Raw genomic sequence first — 16370 nt, 5'->3', positions numbered from 1 at the left:
AGCACTGAGTGCTTGAGAGCACGCCATTGCACACCACAGATATTTCCTAGTGTCAGGAAAGATGGGAGAAGGGCAGACGTATTATATCTAACTAGAGAGGCATGGGAAGTAGGAAAACAGATGGAAAACTTCAGAAACACGGCAAGTACATCGATTTGTCAGGTAAAGCTGTGACGCATCACGGGGCTCTAATTATATAGCACAGATCACAACCCAGTCTTCCTAGGAGTTTGCCTTCACACTGTGACGACAGAACTGCACGTTATAAAAGAAAGGCACGAATGGTAAGATTTTCTGGTAAGAAGTGAAGTGTCATTAGATGCTAACCCAGCTGAACTTGGTAAAACAAAAGTAAGACACTCACCAGCATTCATTTCTCTAAACTTCTCTTTGAGATTCAGCGGTGTCAGGCGGTATTGGTCCAGTCCGTCATTCCATTTGATCCTCTCCAACACAAGGAGATCGCCACCAACCAGCCAGTCTCCACTTTCCATCACCATCTGCAAATTATACATACACATGTGCATTAGTGAGGGAATATTTCAAGAGCGCAAAATATCTCCTCTCATCTCATCTTTAATTTCCCAGTCTCCTTTGAAAAGCATTTTCTTTAGGCATGATTCTGCTTATATGGTTATTATCCTTCTGGTTCAGCACACTGTAGACAGAAAACATTGACGTGACAATGTGAAACGTATGCCATGAGCCGTGCTGCCTGGTGTTCTCTTCTGGAGAAGAGAAGATTGAGAGGCGATCTCATCAATGTGTACAAGTATCTGCAGGGGGAGTGTCTAAGAGGATGAGGCCAGCCTCTTCTCCGTGGTGCCCAGCAACAGGACAAGAGGCAACGGGCAGAAACTGAACCACAGGAAGTTCCATCTGAACCTGAGAAAGAACTTCTTCCCTGTGAGGGTGACAGAGCACTGGAACAGGTTGCCCAGAGAGGCTGCGGAGTCTCCTTCCCTGGAGATCTTCAAAAGCCGTCTGGATGTGCTCCTGGGCAATATGCTCTAGGTGACCCTGCTTGAGCAGGGAGGTTGGACTAGATGATCTCCAGAGGTCCCTTCCAACCTAAACGATTCTGTGATTCTGTGATTCTGTGTTAGAGGTGAAAGCAGCAGTGGGGACGGCCATCTTCTCTAAAGTTCAGAGAGGACATGACGCAAGGCAAGGCACGGCTGCTGGAGCAACCCAAAACATTGGGTTCAGAGGATCCCTTCAAACAGCCTCCTGACAAGGCATGATGATGGGGCCTCTGGCAGATTGCAAAGCTGAGAACGTGAGGTGTCTTATCATAGGTGCTGACTGCTGCTGAAGCTAACCCCCAGCAGCACAACCAAATATATGCTACAACCAAACCAGATAAAAACAAACAGCTCTGCTTTGCAACTCCCAGCATGCCCAAAGTGGATTTCAGGCACTGAGTCTAAGGCATCCGCTAATGGGGAAGGACCTGTCTGCCACAGAGAGCATACCACCACCCAGCTGGGCACTGGACTCCACTCTGGAGGCCGGGCGTCTAGAAGTTACAGCACAAGTTCTTTCTTCATCTGACGCTTTACTCTTGCATAGCCTTTCCACACGGCAAGCACCGATCTGGTAGTGCTGCCACCGCTGTCAGCTGGCCACCCTTTATCCCCTCCTATGCTGGAAATGTTATTTTCCTCTTGGAGCACCATTTGGGACTACACAGCCCAGACATGCTAGATTTGCTGGCTCCTCCTCTAGCTGGAATAATCAGGCCTTTTACCCTGTTCAGGACAAACCAGAGCCATTCCTCTGCACTGACCAGCTCAGGATCTTACCACAAAGCTTTATATTAAATCTTTCAATTTGCTTTACTGTGCGGTCACAGTCCTTACGTTTGCTTCAACATCTATCATTAGACTTTCATGACTAACGTGAAACAAGCCTGTTTCAGGAGAGTAACCGCTGTTGAGTACTTATTTTTAAGATAGATGATAGATAGTTTTTTTGAGGTGAGGAACAAGAATTAATATGGCTTTGGCTTTTTTAAAGCAGATATAGATAGTTCAAGTCATTCAGTCTAAGCTGCAGCACACAGTAAATCTTTCACTTAGCAAGAGAAGATGTTCTTTGTACTGCCATAGAGAATAAGTGGGAAAAGATAAGCTGCAAAAAATAAAATAAAAAAAAAAGCCCAACACCCTAAAAACGTTCGGACATTGGTACACTGGTGAAGATAAAACGAATGAAAGGAGCAGCCCCTTTGCAGCGTGCTTGTTTTCCCCTTCAGTCATTCGCTTTGCCTTCACTATGTGACCGAGGCTCTTGGCAGACAGCAAGTACAGCGTTAACAATTGCTTGTGAGCCAAAAAGTTCACCTCTCCTGCACGCTTTGGGAGCGGTGGTGGCTCTGAGAGCAGACAGGACGCTCGATGCCCTGTCCTGAAAAAGGTTCGATTCCTCAGTCCCCTGTGCACATTTCTAATCCTCACCAGCTTTCTGACGGCAGAAAGGGGAAACCTACTTTGACATGCGGGTGTTTCACGCAAGTGGTTCCCCAGATCCGGGCACAGCGCTCTTCCTTCCTGTGTTCAAAGTACTCGGGATTCTTAAGGATCGCGATCTTCTGCCCTTTGTAGGCGAGCGTAAACGCACCACAGCCATCAAGGCGCTGTTTATCCACCGTGGAAATGGGCAGCACAATAGGGATGCTCAAGTTGATAACGCCATCTGGTAAGAGAGGGCCAGATTTTAACCTTCTCTGAAGACCTAAAGCATTGGAAATAATAGCGGCAAATGGCACTTCTGAAAGCTTCCTGACACTACTTTGGCCTGACTACATGAGGGTCGTGGAAGGGGCTGCATGGGGTAGGGTACAGAGCACCACTGGTGCATTGACCAGGCCAGAAGCGTGATTCTAGCTCTTCAGCAGACTGACAGCAGAAAGGGAGATGAGCTTCCTAAGGAAAGCTGTAAACAAGGAAACATGTAAAATCACATCTGCACTGGATTCGCGCTGCGCTTGAGGGAAAGGGGCCTTGCAAAGTTTCAGGAGCGACCACAGGCCCTGAGTAAAGCTGAACAGGGTTTTCAGCAGCATAAAGTCTTCTCTTGGGGAATAAGAGGCCCAATTTTCCATGATTAGTTCAGGGATTCACCATCAGTCACATAAATTTATTCACTGCCCAACTTTCTTCTCACCACTAATAAATACTGATGTCAGTGGAGTAAGAAAGCTCCACATCTTAGTCCCAGAGATGCTTCAAAGACACTTGGAATATTTCATTATTCTCTGGACTCTTTGGCTGCTACTGTTCATCTCCCAGAAAGATTTGTTCTTTTCCAATTACCTTTTTTTAAAGTCTCCTTGAAAACTGAAAAGCACTTGGAAAATATAATCATGGATATAATCCACATCTCCTTCTCCAAGACAATAATCTCTGTTAAGACCCTTCTGGCTTGATTTTCACCAGTGACCTCTCCCACAACAGCGAATATTCACTGCACTTTCCTGTTTGCACTTCTCCTGAATCAGCTCTTCCAACATGGAAGTAACAAACAGTCATGTTTTGCTTTTCTTTCTTTCTTTTTTTTTTTTTTCCCCTTGCTGCCTTTACACATTTACTTTTCTTAGTTTATCCCTGTGGAGTCCATTTTTAATTTATTTTGTGTGCGTGTACAGTCGGTCTATATTTGCATGTGTAGTTTCTTTAAATAACTTGAAGTTATTTTATTCCCCCATTTCCCACCCTGTGACTAAGATCCTCCCCTTTCTCCTTGGACACCCCAATATTAATACACAATAATCAGTTTCCCTTATGGGAGAATCATAAGCAAGAATGAACAAATCACTGATTCATTTTGTGATTCTGATCTGACTGAAATCATTTTGGACCCTTGAGATTCTTAATTTGGTGATTTTACAGTGAGGTAGATTTTTCCATTTTTATTAAAATGTTCATATTTACTTGCAATCCATGACTAGGTATCACTCATCCGCAAGAGAGCCATTTCAAGCACCTTCATGAATAATCAGATACTTAAAAGCATAGTCACCTCTGAGCCAATCGAGTAGAAAACTCCTGAATTTTACGCCATCTCACAGTGCATTAATTTTACAAATGTGTGATAAATCAAATCGCAAAGGTTAGAATGCAGTTATCGGCTTTATACATTTAAATAACATTAACCGGTAATCAGTCAATAAAGTCAGCATGGAAAAACATAGATTATGTAGCCAACAAATGATGCTGTAAGCTGCGGATTTCCATATTCCATTTTCAAATGCAATATGCAGAGCAACAATCACTTCAGTGAAGGTGAATAGTTACAAGATTACACGACTAGGATTATTGTGAGGACTGGTCAATAGGACATGGGGTTAACCGATTGAATCATAAACAGGCAGCAGTTGTTTCTAGTCTTAGAATTTGCATTATTTTAAAATGGCAAAAAATTACTGTACAGGAAAAAAAAATCGAATTGGAATCATTTCCACACAACCTCAAAAACAGTTATATACATACCAACTAGGGAGGCATTCTTTCCTGGGAGAATACAAACACAGTTAAGATAATTAATTCTTGCAAATAACATTTACAGCAACAGTTCCAAGAATCAAAACTGCTCATTTCACACCTCTAGTAAACACTGCACACTTGTAGGCAGGGTGTTTTCTTGCGTGCCCTCAGAACGGGTCCCAGATGTGAACCTCCACAGGATTCAGTACTTTCTCCATAGTCGGGCTTTGACAAAGGCACACGTAGCAGATCTGACAGGCAAAGCACTGTGCCCTCAGCATTTGCTGAAACACCCACCAAGGAGGTGTCCCTGTGGGGCAGCAGAGGTATCACAGGCAAAACCTCAGCTTTCCCCTGAAACATTCAACCAGTTGAATTAGGACTCTTGTTTTCTGACATAACCTGATCCTTTTGCAGCACAGTGCTTCTCAGGGAGGAAGCAGGGAAGATGGTAGCTACACAGCCTCTGCTTACTGAGATTCAAGTTGGACGAGAAGAAACGCTTCTTCCTTCGGAGGAGGAGCAGCCCTGGAAGAGGTCACCAGGGAGCTGATGGATCTCCATCTTGGGGGTTTCAGGGCTTGGCTGGGCCAATCCACGGCTGCCCTAACCCAGTGCTGGTGACTTCTGCTGTAAGTGGGAGGTGGAGTAGAGACCCCTCAAGGTCCCGTCCACCATTGCTGCGGCAATGATATGTGAAGCACTGATAGATTCACTCCTATCGTGGGTCACTTCTGCCTGTACATGACATAAACATCATACAACAGCACAGATACTTCTTCCCCATGTCCATCATATCGAAGCACCTCAGTCTGGATGGGAAGATGTCCATATGGATAATTTTTTTAATGGTCTTGTACCTAGCGAACTAATAGCAATACCATCGTGTGATTTACTGCTGAGAGCATGGAAAACGTCTGTTCATCACCAGGTGACAGGAACGCTGACTTGTATTACCACAAGCTGAGAGGTGCACCGCTCCACCAAAACAGATTGCAACCGTTCCGGACACAGCTTGCTCCTGCTGAGCGGCCCAGCATCATCCACATTACTGAGGCAGAATGACTGACTCACCGACTTCGGAAAGATCGGTGTCAAACTTCTCTTTGGCAACGTGTCTCCAGGCCAGTACCCATACCCAAGGTAACAGATGCCACCAAACAGAAATTCTTCATGTCTTTTTTAAGAGATAGAGACTGATAGCTTGTCAAGGTAAAGGAGCTGTTCACTTCCTGCCCAAACATGACCCTGTGGGCCTAACCAAGCAGATCCTGAGTTTGGGGAGCTCTGTGGAGACACTGCGTACCGAGGAAAGATGTCAATGCCCTCCTACAGCAAACATTCTGTTCTGGAGGGTTATTGCACCAAAAGCAGGTGCCCGGGCTTTGTCCCTGACCATGCAGGGCTCTACAAATACTGACCAGTGCTTTGAAGCATAGCTGCAGATTTGAGAGGAGCTGTGCTCAGTGAGTCAACAGGTTTGGGAGTTGTTTTGGAAGCTATTATGAAGGTGGGCATACTGCCACTTCTAAGGGAAGGCTCTTTTCTGAGCAGCTGCTGCAGATGCTGGACCTTGTCCCCTCTGCTCCCCGCTTCTGTTGAGTTTGGCACAGTCCCAGTCCTGGTGAGCCTGACCCCCTCCCAACATACACATTTAGGGATGAGCCTCCAGTGCAGAGCACAGAGCTCTGGGGCAACACAGTCACGATGGGACACCTCACAGACTTATCAGGCAGAACAGACAACTCAAAGATGATAGGTCTGGGTCTAATTACAAGGAAATGTACTTTTGAACACTCTTTGCACCCTGAGAAAGTGGTAAAAAGGCTACTGTGTCAGAGAGCGTAGAAGCACTACAGAACCACACACATGGCTACAGTCCAAGAGTAAGCACTCCTGAGCTAAGCACTAGCTTTAGGCGGACTGCATAGCGTCCGAGTCCTAAATGGCCAAGAGCTACTTCTCTGTGTGAGCAGGGCAGAATCAGGATCCTGTAAAAGGAAGACAAGACTCACCACAGGGAGTCTTTCACCAAGATCCCAAACCCCGAAGACTAGACACTGCTCTTAGGTCTACAGACACCAACACATGCGCCCTCACTGTGCGCATGGCTTCAAAGTCACAGCGTCAACATCTACATTTGAGAAATGAGACAGAAATATCTATTGTTCCAGTCTCAGCTGTTCACTGTCATGGCTTGAATATTGTTTGCAATGGCCAGGGATGAAAAGACCTTTATTAAGTTGCTAGTAAATCTCTAAATCTCATTTATTTCAAGTTACAGCAATAAGTAAGCAGGAAAATAGGAAGGAAAAAAAAGAAGTGAAACCAGATTCTGCTCCTGTTTCCAAGGAACAATTCCCCTCTCCTCCCACCAGAAATTCAGTCTGGCATCTCCCTGCTTATTTGGCTTTAGTTTTGCATCTGTATTTACTCTGGTATAACTGAGCATGAAAAGAGTTCCATAAGGGCTGCTCAAACGTTTGAGCAGCATTACGCTGGATATCTAATCTGTGACACAGTGCCTGGCCACAGCACAATGAACTTTGCCACCTTTCATACTCTTTAAAGCATTTCAGGGCATGGCTTCCTTACTCCTTCAGTCCTTTACGAGGCTTTGCATTTAACGTTCAAGAGGAAAGAAGGATTTAAAAAGGGTTGAGCATTAACCTTTTCCATACAACTCACTGCTAGAACACAGTGATTTAAACATCACGTATCACTGTATTTGTGGGTTCCCTGCCAGCGTTAGCACAAAGTGAAGGGAATCGTACCATTCAGTAAGGTGCCAAAATGGATCACTTGCAAGTACTCTGCCTCACGCATGAAGCCGGTCAGCGGAGTGGCCCACCCTTCGCTCAGCACTTGCACCCACTGCAGATCCAGCTGCAAAACAAACCCAAACGGCATTCCTGTTACTAGGTCACCTGGCAGAGATTGCTTTTCCTTCCCTTCAATTAGAACAGCAGCCTCACTACGCTGTTTCTGTTTTGCTTCAAAAATAATGCATTCATAAAGGGGGAAAAAAGTTGTTTGTTTGTTTGTTTGTTTTTTTTTTAAAGCAGGATCAGTTCTGGATCCTTTCACAGCACAACTGTTTGTGGGACCACACTTAACACGATCAGGGAGGTGGCTTGCTACAGCACAGGGCAGAGACAAGGCAGGAGAAAAGGGCTGAATACCAGGACAATACTTTAGCTCTTCATAACACACAGCCACAGCCATTCAAGGACACAGCAATTAGGCGAACGGGACACCCTTCAGAACTGCCCGTATTGGAGCGTCTGTCCTCCAAACAGCAAAACAATTACTGAATCACGGTGCAGCATTAGGATGCAATCATACCTTAGTGATCTCTACAGATGGCAGCATGTCTGCTTCAGCTCGGGCAAAATCAAGCTTATTTTCAGGTACAAACAGCTCAAGAACATCCTTAACTGATGACTTGGGAACGATGTTCTAAAGGAGAAAGACAGACAGCAAGCGTAAGTAACGTGTTGGTTTTCAAACATACACCAAAAAGTCAGCATCTGAAATCAGGTTTACAAGGTGCCAGCAGTGGTGGTAAAAAATGACCTACTTGTATTTGTAGGAGCTCCACAAGCTGCTGAATACATTCAGACACTGATGAAGCATTCGTTTTCAACACTAGTTCAGGATATTCAGGCTTCTCATACTCTGAGTCAATCCCCGTGAATCCTATGGGCAATTAAATCCGAACTAAATTTATTTTATGTAATACTCAGTGTCCTAGAGCCGACAACGCTGTACAAACAGCCACGAAGCATTCAATCCTACAGAGTACTGTAAGTGACACTTGTGAGAGTAAGATTAGGGAAATAAGACATTCTTGTGTGGTACAAACAGCCTGTATTAACCCACCTTCAGAACTTTTCTACCTGCAGAGCTGCAAAGCTAAGCTGTCTAATGCTCCTGAAAGTAAAAGGCAAAATAAGAGTTCACTCTTCCATACCTTTGATCTCTCCCGCTCTTGCCTTTTTGTACAGTCCCTTCACATCTCTTCTTTCACAAATATTTAGAGGAGCATCTACAAAGATTTCAAAGAAAGGAAGTCCAGCTGCTTCATGAATTTTCCGTGCGTTTTGACGATCCTGTTAGAAGAAAGAAGAGAAATTGTAAGGGATTCCACAGTTCATGGGGCTGCCTATAAGACTTTGACTTGCAGCTAGCATGATCCTACTACGTGACACTCCCTGGAATTCAACACAGGTAAATTCATCTCTGGTACAGGTTTATTAAGTTTAAACTCATTCTAATAAGGACTGTTATCTCCTGTCCCCCTTCCTACAACTTTGATCTGTTTTCAGCTTTTTCATCTGAAACAGCAAGAAAATATCTTCATCGAGTAGGACAGCAGAGCTTTAGAATGTGAGTAATTATCTATTCTGTTTTGAAAAAGTGTTTGCATTGGCTCGATAACGGCAGCTACTTGGTGTTCTCCGGAAGCATAAAAACATAGTCAATATTTCTTCAAATGGGGCATTCATAGCACTATGACAGGATATTTTTTTCATGCCTCTTTTCTGCCTCCTAGAGAGTTAATGGCAGGAGGCTCTTTAGTGCGATTTTAAACTTCTTTTGACTTTTAAACATTCCTGAATTTTTAATGTATTTGAAAGCAATGAGGTCAGGCCAAACTGCCTTCCATGAATTTGTCCTGATGGTATTTAGTTCTGTATACCTGTGGTATGTTACAAAAGAACAGAGAAAAATTAAAGGGACGGTCTGATGTGATATATATCAATTCTTCTACATAAACACCTCTTTCCTAGGAACGGTCACGAGACCAAGGCTGCCCAGAAAAGAGCAAAACACGATGCCACGAGTTTACCTTTGCAAAAGGAGAAATGAAACTAGTTATGCAGACGAGCCCAGCATCAGCAAACAGCCTGGCCACCTCCGCAATGCGGCGAATGTTCTCTTCGCGGTCCCCAGCTGAGAAACCGAGGTTTTTATTCAGCCCATGTCGAACGTTATCACCATCCAGGGAATAGCAGGGGATGCCATGAGAGACCAAGTACTCTTCCAGAGCAAAGCCAATGGTTGTCTTACCAGCTCCAGAAAGGCCTGTTGGAGGCAGAAAGGTGAGGTTCAGGTTAGAGTTCAAAAGACTGAAAATGACACTGTAACCTTATCCCGCAAGGGGCGCCGCTAACAAAACTCCTACCTTAAGTTTCTTCAGAAAAGAATGTGGTAAGGAAGCTGGATTCATCTTTTTAGTGTACAGCTACTGTCACAGAGCTCTGACTAACCTTTCTTACCCAAGGGGTGGCATTAATACCTTGAGAAAAGCTGGTATATCCTAGGATTTGGAGGGGCCCAAGTAGGCAGTGTTGCAAAAGTTCATCCTGCTGGGCTGTGGCAGAACCAATAAGTACTAGTAAGTGGGGGAAGCCTGAGGGGAGGCTGTTGCCTGTAAGTCTCTCAGCATCTTCCTCTTCCTCCCTCTGTTCCTCCTACAGACAGCCCACTCCCCTCCCAGAGCTTCCTGCCATGGCTGCCTGGGGAGAGACAGGCTCCAGCAGCAGCAATTGCCCCTCTCCATCCATGGACACCTCTTTCTGCAGCTGCTGCACCCATAGGTCTGCACAGGCAGAAGCGGGAGGGTGGCGTAGGCTAACAAGACTTCTTCAGCTGCCTGCTTCTCCTGGAGTCAACCTGCCCAGCAGTCAGCCAGAAAGTCAACGATACTAAATGAGGTAGCTGTTTCCCATCCCAGCTCCATCCACTTGCACAAAAAAAGCTTCCTACTGGCTGTGTTGGGGAGAGGAAAGTGCACCTGAGGCATCAAATGCCTTTCTTTTGGGTGAGGACCCATGCGTTGAAAACTCCTCGAGATACAAAAGGCTCTTTAGTTAGCAGAGACACCACCTCCAAATGGCATGCCTGCCTCAGAAAGCACTTAGTCTTAGAGAAAATCCTATGGCGCTATCATCGTCTGCTCGCCTGTTTTCATACCCTTTTCTTGGCACATACTATTGACGCTGATGGAGACAGGACCCTGAGCTTGATGGACTTTTGGTCTGACGCAGAGAATCACATTTGTGCTGGAGAGAAAATCTGGTTGGACTCAGATGCCTGCTGCTGTGCCTTTGATTCTCATAGCACAACAGACTAAGAGATAGCTTTCCTGAGCTGGCAATCTAGAGCGCTCAAGGGTCCTTCTGTTTAGTCCCTACAGCCCAAGAAATGAAATGTTCTTCCAAATAGTCTCTTAAAATTAAACAGACAGAAAGTTGGGGAACAGCTGTATATTTTAAAGAATAACTATCAGCAAGAGAAATCCAAACCTTTCACATACAGGATCTCTGAGTGATAATTGAAAGAGAATGAAATTGGCCTGGATAGGTTTTTGGCTTCAGAAATGATGCTGAAACAGATTAAATGTTGGTAATCTTTTAGCAAATAGAGAGCAGATCAAAAGAGAAATATATTTTAATCTACCGTTTAGCACATAAGCTGCTATAAAGGCAAATCAGAGTGGCTCTCTAAGCCTTTCCGAGCACGTCTTTCAACATTTTCTGGGAGTCAAAGAAAAGTTACCAATATCTTAACAAGTAGAGAAACAACTGGACAAATGGCAAAATCTAAAGGTGTGTAAATACCAGTGGAGCAAAGTAAATGCAGTTGTCATTTCCACAAGTCCCTAATCCCTGAATAATGAGTTTGTCTTTCAAAGCAAAAGAAGGGCAACACATCAAAACAGGTATCAGATGAGAAATAACATAAAAAACCCACAGTGGGTCTACACAATAAAACACTTCCAGTCCAACTCACTGTGTGAGCATGTTTATTTTTAAGACAAAATGACTGCCCTCTTTAGCAGTTCACAACGTCATTTTAAATACAGGGAATGCAGGTGTCCCAATAAACTTCCCATTGACACAGAATGAAAATGTCTGTATACTGTTTTGGGCAATCCTGGGCAAGTTTCTCTGCCAGGGAACTAGCAAGCTGGATTCAAGCCTCAGCCACACACTTGGGAACAAGAAGCGTGACCCTTAGGGCTTTCCAAGTGCACAACGAAAGGACCCAGCCACCTGCAAGCCCCAATAGCAGTGGTGAAATGGATACAGATGTTAGTTATGGGCAGCAGCTGTAAACACCACATCAGTATTTCCCACATGAAAACAAAAATTTTGCAAGTTGCAGTTCATAGGGAAACACTGACATTTCCTGCAAACCCCCAACGCCCACTTCTAAACTGCTCTCCTCATCTTACTCATTTACGCAAGTGGGTTTCCCACAGTAAGTGAGACTTCCACACACATTAAAATACCTGTTAGCCAAACTGTGCAGCCTCGAAATCCACCTCTGGTACCAACCACTTGTCCTCTCTTACTTCTGCTGACGTGATGGGCTTGGTAAATCACATTGGTTGCTCTCTGATGCAAACAAACACAAGAACAAACAAAAGGCTTCTGTTTACTCTCTTGCACTCTGTACAGAAGAAAATTTTAGCAAGAACTAATGTAAGAGAGACGAAAACCTCTGGCAATTTGTTAGGAAAGGGAAAATAACAAAGAACGAGATTTGCCTTTAGCATTGGCTGGAATTGATTTTGAACAATATGCCTTTGGGTTATTTTCCAACTTTGACCCTCTCTTCCCAGCCCAAAGCCTGTGTTGCAAAAATGCCTTTGCATCTCTTGCTGCTGCTGCAGGTAGAAGAGACTCTCCTGAGAGCTGAAAGCAACGGTGCATTCGCTTTCCTGTAGGATGAGTGCTGTCAGGTGACTGATACATCCTTAGGCACACAGGGAAGGACATTTAATCCAAGTGGAGGTAGAGGTAGCACGCTCCCTATCTTTTCTACCTGTTAAAATACAGGTCAACGCGCATATTATTTCAATTACACTTGCAAAACAAAAGCTACTTAAGTCGCCTAGTTGCTTGCCATAAACGCAACTTTGTTCTCTGGGGAGGAAAATTTCACCTCCCTTGTCAATCCCACATAAACGAGAACCGGGAACACAAAGCACCCGATCTTGCCACCAAGAGCAAAGGAAGCATGACCCCAAGGCTGTTTTCAGCAGTGTCTCCAGGCCCGCCAGGGCTATGCCTTGACTCCCTCTCCAGCTCCAACCCACCCAGCTCCAATAAACAACCCTACCGCAGCGAGCTACTGGCTGTGCAGCGCGGAGGTGGCTCCAAGTCCAGAAAGAGAAAGCCATGAGTTCATCCCCACATCCCTTTCTTTGTGTTCTGCTTCCTTAAAATTGTAAGACATGGTCGTCTTAAAACTGCAGGTCAGAAATATGGACCAACTGGGCGCGAGCCACTGATGCAGGGTGGAGAGGAGAGTAGACGGAAAAAGGAGTCAGAAGAAGCTGGAGCAAGTGAGAAACAGGGAATACAAGGTAGGAGAGGAGCCCCAAGACTCAGCGCAGCTTGCATCAAGGAGATGCAAGTTATAGAGGGTAGAAGGGAGGCCGGGAGTGGGAAAGGCTGGGGCAAGAAATAGGAAACTGGTAGGCAGCCGGGAGTCACGGCCCCAGCTGCCTGCAAGGCCGAACGATACCAGGATCTGGTGGAAGAAGAGGGTGGGATGGGAAGCAGAGAAAACACACAACTCGACCTCCTGAACTTCCTGAAACAGGCGGGGGATCCAGCGTGAAGCTGAAGCGGCAGCCTGAATTTTGGCGCTCCCTGACATCTAACTGATAACGTTTGATAACGTTACTTTAATAAAGACTTTTTGCATGTGAAATATTTACACGTTTCTTATCAAGCAGGATTCAGGACTCCAGAATACATGTCCTAATTTACCAGCACTGCAATTTTCTACCCTCTAGTAATCCCAGAGAGAGACGGTACTATCAAGTAGGGCTTTGCTCCTCCACGCTATCACTCACTTTGCTGCCACCGTATTATCAGGTCTCATTAAACCGCCTGCGTGGAGCACAGGCTGGCCTCGGGCATCCTTACTGCCTTATTTCTGATATGGGTTGCATTTCCAACGGAGCCAGCCAAAGGAAAAGTCTCGGGAGGGAGACAGAGTAGAAGTATTTTCTTCCCAGCCAGATTCTGCACAGTCATGGGTTTCTCCGCTTCGTATTGCTGATGCAACCGGGGCGGGGTGGGGGTCTGTGCTTTCCTATAATCTCCACTTCTTGCCATATATGAGTATTTCTACATCTAAAGTCAAAGTAGGGAAGTGATAGTATTTTATTTGTTCTTTTTTTTTTTTAATATAAGAAAAAAGAGGAATGAGAGAGACAATAAAGTAAAAGGTATTTTTAACTGTGTTAGCAAAATAGCCTGATGTTTTTAACTTTGCTTGCTGGGCCGTTAACATTTTTTAGGATTCAGCAAAGGAATGAGCATTCATTAGAGAATTGGTATTTTATATGTAACAGAGGGATCTGCCTACACAGAAATCTGGGTGAAAAAAATCATTCCCTAGCAGGAGAAAAAAAAATTTCCTTTCCTCTCCTGCTTTTATTATTGTCTTTTTTTCAGAAAGATCAGCATCCCAACAGAGATCAACCCCCCATCACAGAGATTTAGCTATCGTATCACTATCGTATCACTATCGTATCGATACGATTTAGCTATCGTATCGTATTCTGAATTTCATGCCCATCTTCCATTCCATTTCAGCTAAATCTCCCAAAACTAGCCTCTTCTTTTTTTGTGTGTTTCCAAGTGAGAGGTGTAATTTTCCAATGCTTGCGGGCACGCTGAACAGATAGCCAATTAAAGACTGTTTTAATATACTGGTAAGAATAGCTGCGTCCAAGCAATCATTAGCCTAAATCTTGCCTCCAAGATTAACTGTAAGCAAGCCTAAAAGTCAGTCCCACTACTGTGAAACTTAGACTGAAAATGCTCTGGGATGGAAAAATAATTCCTCCAGAATTATCACGTGTGATTGATTCCCATCCTCGAACTTGTGTCATCATCCTATGACTTGACGGGAAGCCCCGGACTAAAAAGGTTTCCAGGGCTACTGTCTCACCCACCTCAGGCAACACATTTACCCACTCTGGGACTCTCAGTTCCCATTTTCACTGCTGCAGCCGGCAGAGTGCATCCTGGATTTTGCTTCCCCCTTCCACAGTCATTTCAAGGGATAAAAATCAACGAGCTGGGTTTTTCCTGGGTTGCTGCTATGCGAGTTCAGTAGTTCTGCTTCTTTTCCCCTTTTCTTTTCAGGCAGCTCTTCCCCGCGAGGAGACTGCAAACATCTCTGTTTGACAAGTACCAACACATCTGTGCTTCTGTATGGTGCAGTCCCAGTGCCAAATCGTTTCCTGCCCCCAGGGAACATCCTCCTTCCCCGTAATAAGCTCTCACCCAGCATCACCTCTCAGAACGCCAGCACCAACACAGTAGTGCTTTTCTCCAGCGCAGAGAAAGAGCCCTTTATGGACCTGAAGTCATTAGCTGGACAGCCGAGACACTGTCTGAAACGCAGAGCCCAGCGTACACTACAGCGCTTGTCAAACCTCGCAACCCTACCGTGAGTTTTGCGACACGCTGCGGTTTCCCTAAAGCCTCCCCTCCTCGAATCAAATGATTATGGAAGTATCCCACCCTTACACTGCAGAACAAAAACCTCTCCAGGCCTGATCCTCAGAGGAAAGTGGAAATGTGACTGAGCCGAACGCATCAAAAAATAAAAGGCAAAGAGAAATAGCTCAAGGTTTGGAAGGGGGGGAGCAGGGGGAACGTTGAATGTGCTGTTTTAACATGCTGAGCTTGCAAATCCCAGACAGCACCACCACAGTTTAATTTTCACTCAGTGGTCCCCAGAGAGTTAGGCTTGAGCATCTGAAGCAGGACTAAACGAACACATGCAGAAGATACAGCTGCCAGAAGGATCCCTGCCCCCAAGATACAAATGTGTGTTTTGCATGTTTCTTCTGCTGATTAAGATCTGGCACCGTTCTGAAATTACATGTTGGCTGGCCAAGGACCGTTGATAGAGCACAAGTTGTAAATTGCTGCCCCAACTCACCCCTTTCTTACAGTTTGCCACTACTCAGACCTGCAGCAAAATCACCACTGCTGCATAAAGCTCAGTCGATAATGACGCAGCCCTCAAGGGCAATCGCTCCTTTTCCAACACAAGGAGCAGGTATTTTGCACTGCGCTCACAAGAGACGAGGCCGTAACTTCTGCACGGAGAAGGGAAGCACGCTTGCTTCAAATCTCTTCTTCTCCCTTTTCCCCCTGTTTCAGTAGGTACTGCCGCAACACACGGATCTCCTCATGAGCAGTCTTCTAAAGTGCTAATCTGCCGGATCTATCCTGCATAGTATCAACCATGATAGCGTCTCTTCCTGAGCAAGATTCAGGAACTAACACATTCCTAGGAGGCTGACGTAAGAGGACTATTATGTTAGAAGTACGTGTCGGCGTACTATAAGTCTGCACTGTGCATGCCTCTTGGAGCTTTTTTTTTTTTTTTTTCTTTTTCATACCGGGCTCCTTTGGAGCTCAGGAAAACATCACCAAATGCATTTTTGAAATCCTGCAGCACTTTCAGACCTCTCCCACCTGCAGGGAACTCCAGTCGGAGAAGAAAAAACGTAGGGATTTAGTATATGTTCTTAGCAAGCTCACTGTTAAAGAGGCAAGATTTTTACTGCATCACATATCTGAAACTCTTTCTAACCCCCAACGCAAGTGTGACACACACCGTCTCAAATTCCTGTTGCCAGATATGCAGAAAACAAAAGAGGCAAAGAGAAACACAAACATTTTTGCTGATGGATGGCTGACAGCTTGTTCCAAACAGAACAGTTTGTTCACCAGGAAGTACTGACTTCCTACCCAATCATTCACAATCTCCTAAGTGGCTCGGGAAGCCAGCTCTGAAATAGGAGCAAACAGAGCGAAGCCAAAACAGTCAGCA

The 16370-nt window shown here is 45.0% G+C and overlaps 1 protein-coding gene across 4 annotated transcripts in view; it reads right to left on the bottom strand.

The window, feature by feature from the left end:
- PAPSS2 (3'-phosphoadenosine 5'-phosphosulfate synthase 2) overlaps nt 1–16370 on the bottom strand; it is a 37996-nt gene that overhangs the window by 7580 nt on the left and 14046 nt on the right. For 2 of the 4 annotated variants that reach the window (XM_068951112.1, XM_068951113.1), the window contains exons 2-10: nt 11788–11893; nt 9340–9575; nt 8461–8599; nt 8068–8186; nt 7833–7946; nt 7262–7373; nt 4494–4514; nt 2492–2697; nt 365–500 (exon numbers count right to left, since the gene is read on the bottom strand). In XM_068951112.1, coding sequence (XP_068807213.1) covers nt 365–500; nt 2492–2697; nt 4494–4514; nt 7262–7373; nt 7833–7946; nt 8068–8186; nt 8461–8599; nt 9340–9575; nt 11788–11893 — 1189 coding nt within the window. The remainder of the gene's footprint in view (nt 1–364; nt 501–2491; nt 2698–4493; nt 4515–7261; nt 7374–7832; nt 7947–8067; nt 8187–8460; nt 8600–9339; nt 9576–11787; nt 11894–16370) is intronic. The other 2 variants (XM_068951114.1, XM_068951115.1) reach the window with 1 other exon arrangement.

This window comes from Struthio camelus, chromosome 7, assembly GCF_040807025.1.
Source record: "Struthio camelus isolate bStrCam1 chromosome 7, bStrCam1.hap1, whole genome shotgun sequence".
NCBI lineage: Eukaryota > Metazoa > Chordata > Aves > Struthioniformes > Struthionidae > Struthio > Struthio camelus.
Note: the sequence above shows the minus strand (reverse complement) of the source record. Positions and strands in the feature narration are given on the sequence as shown.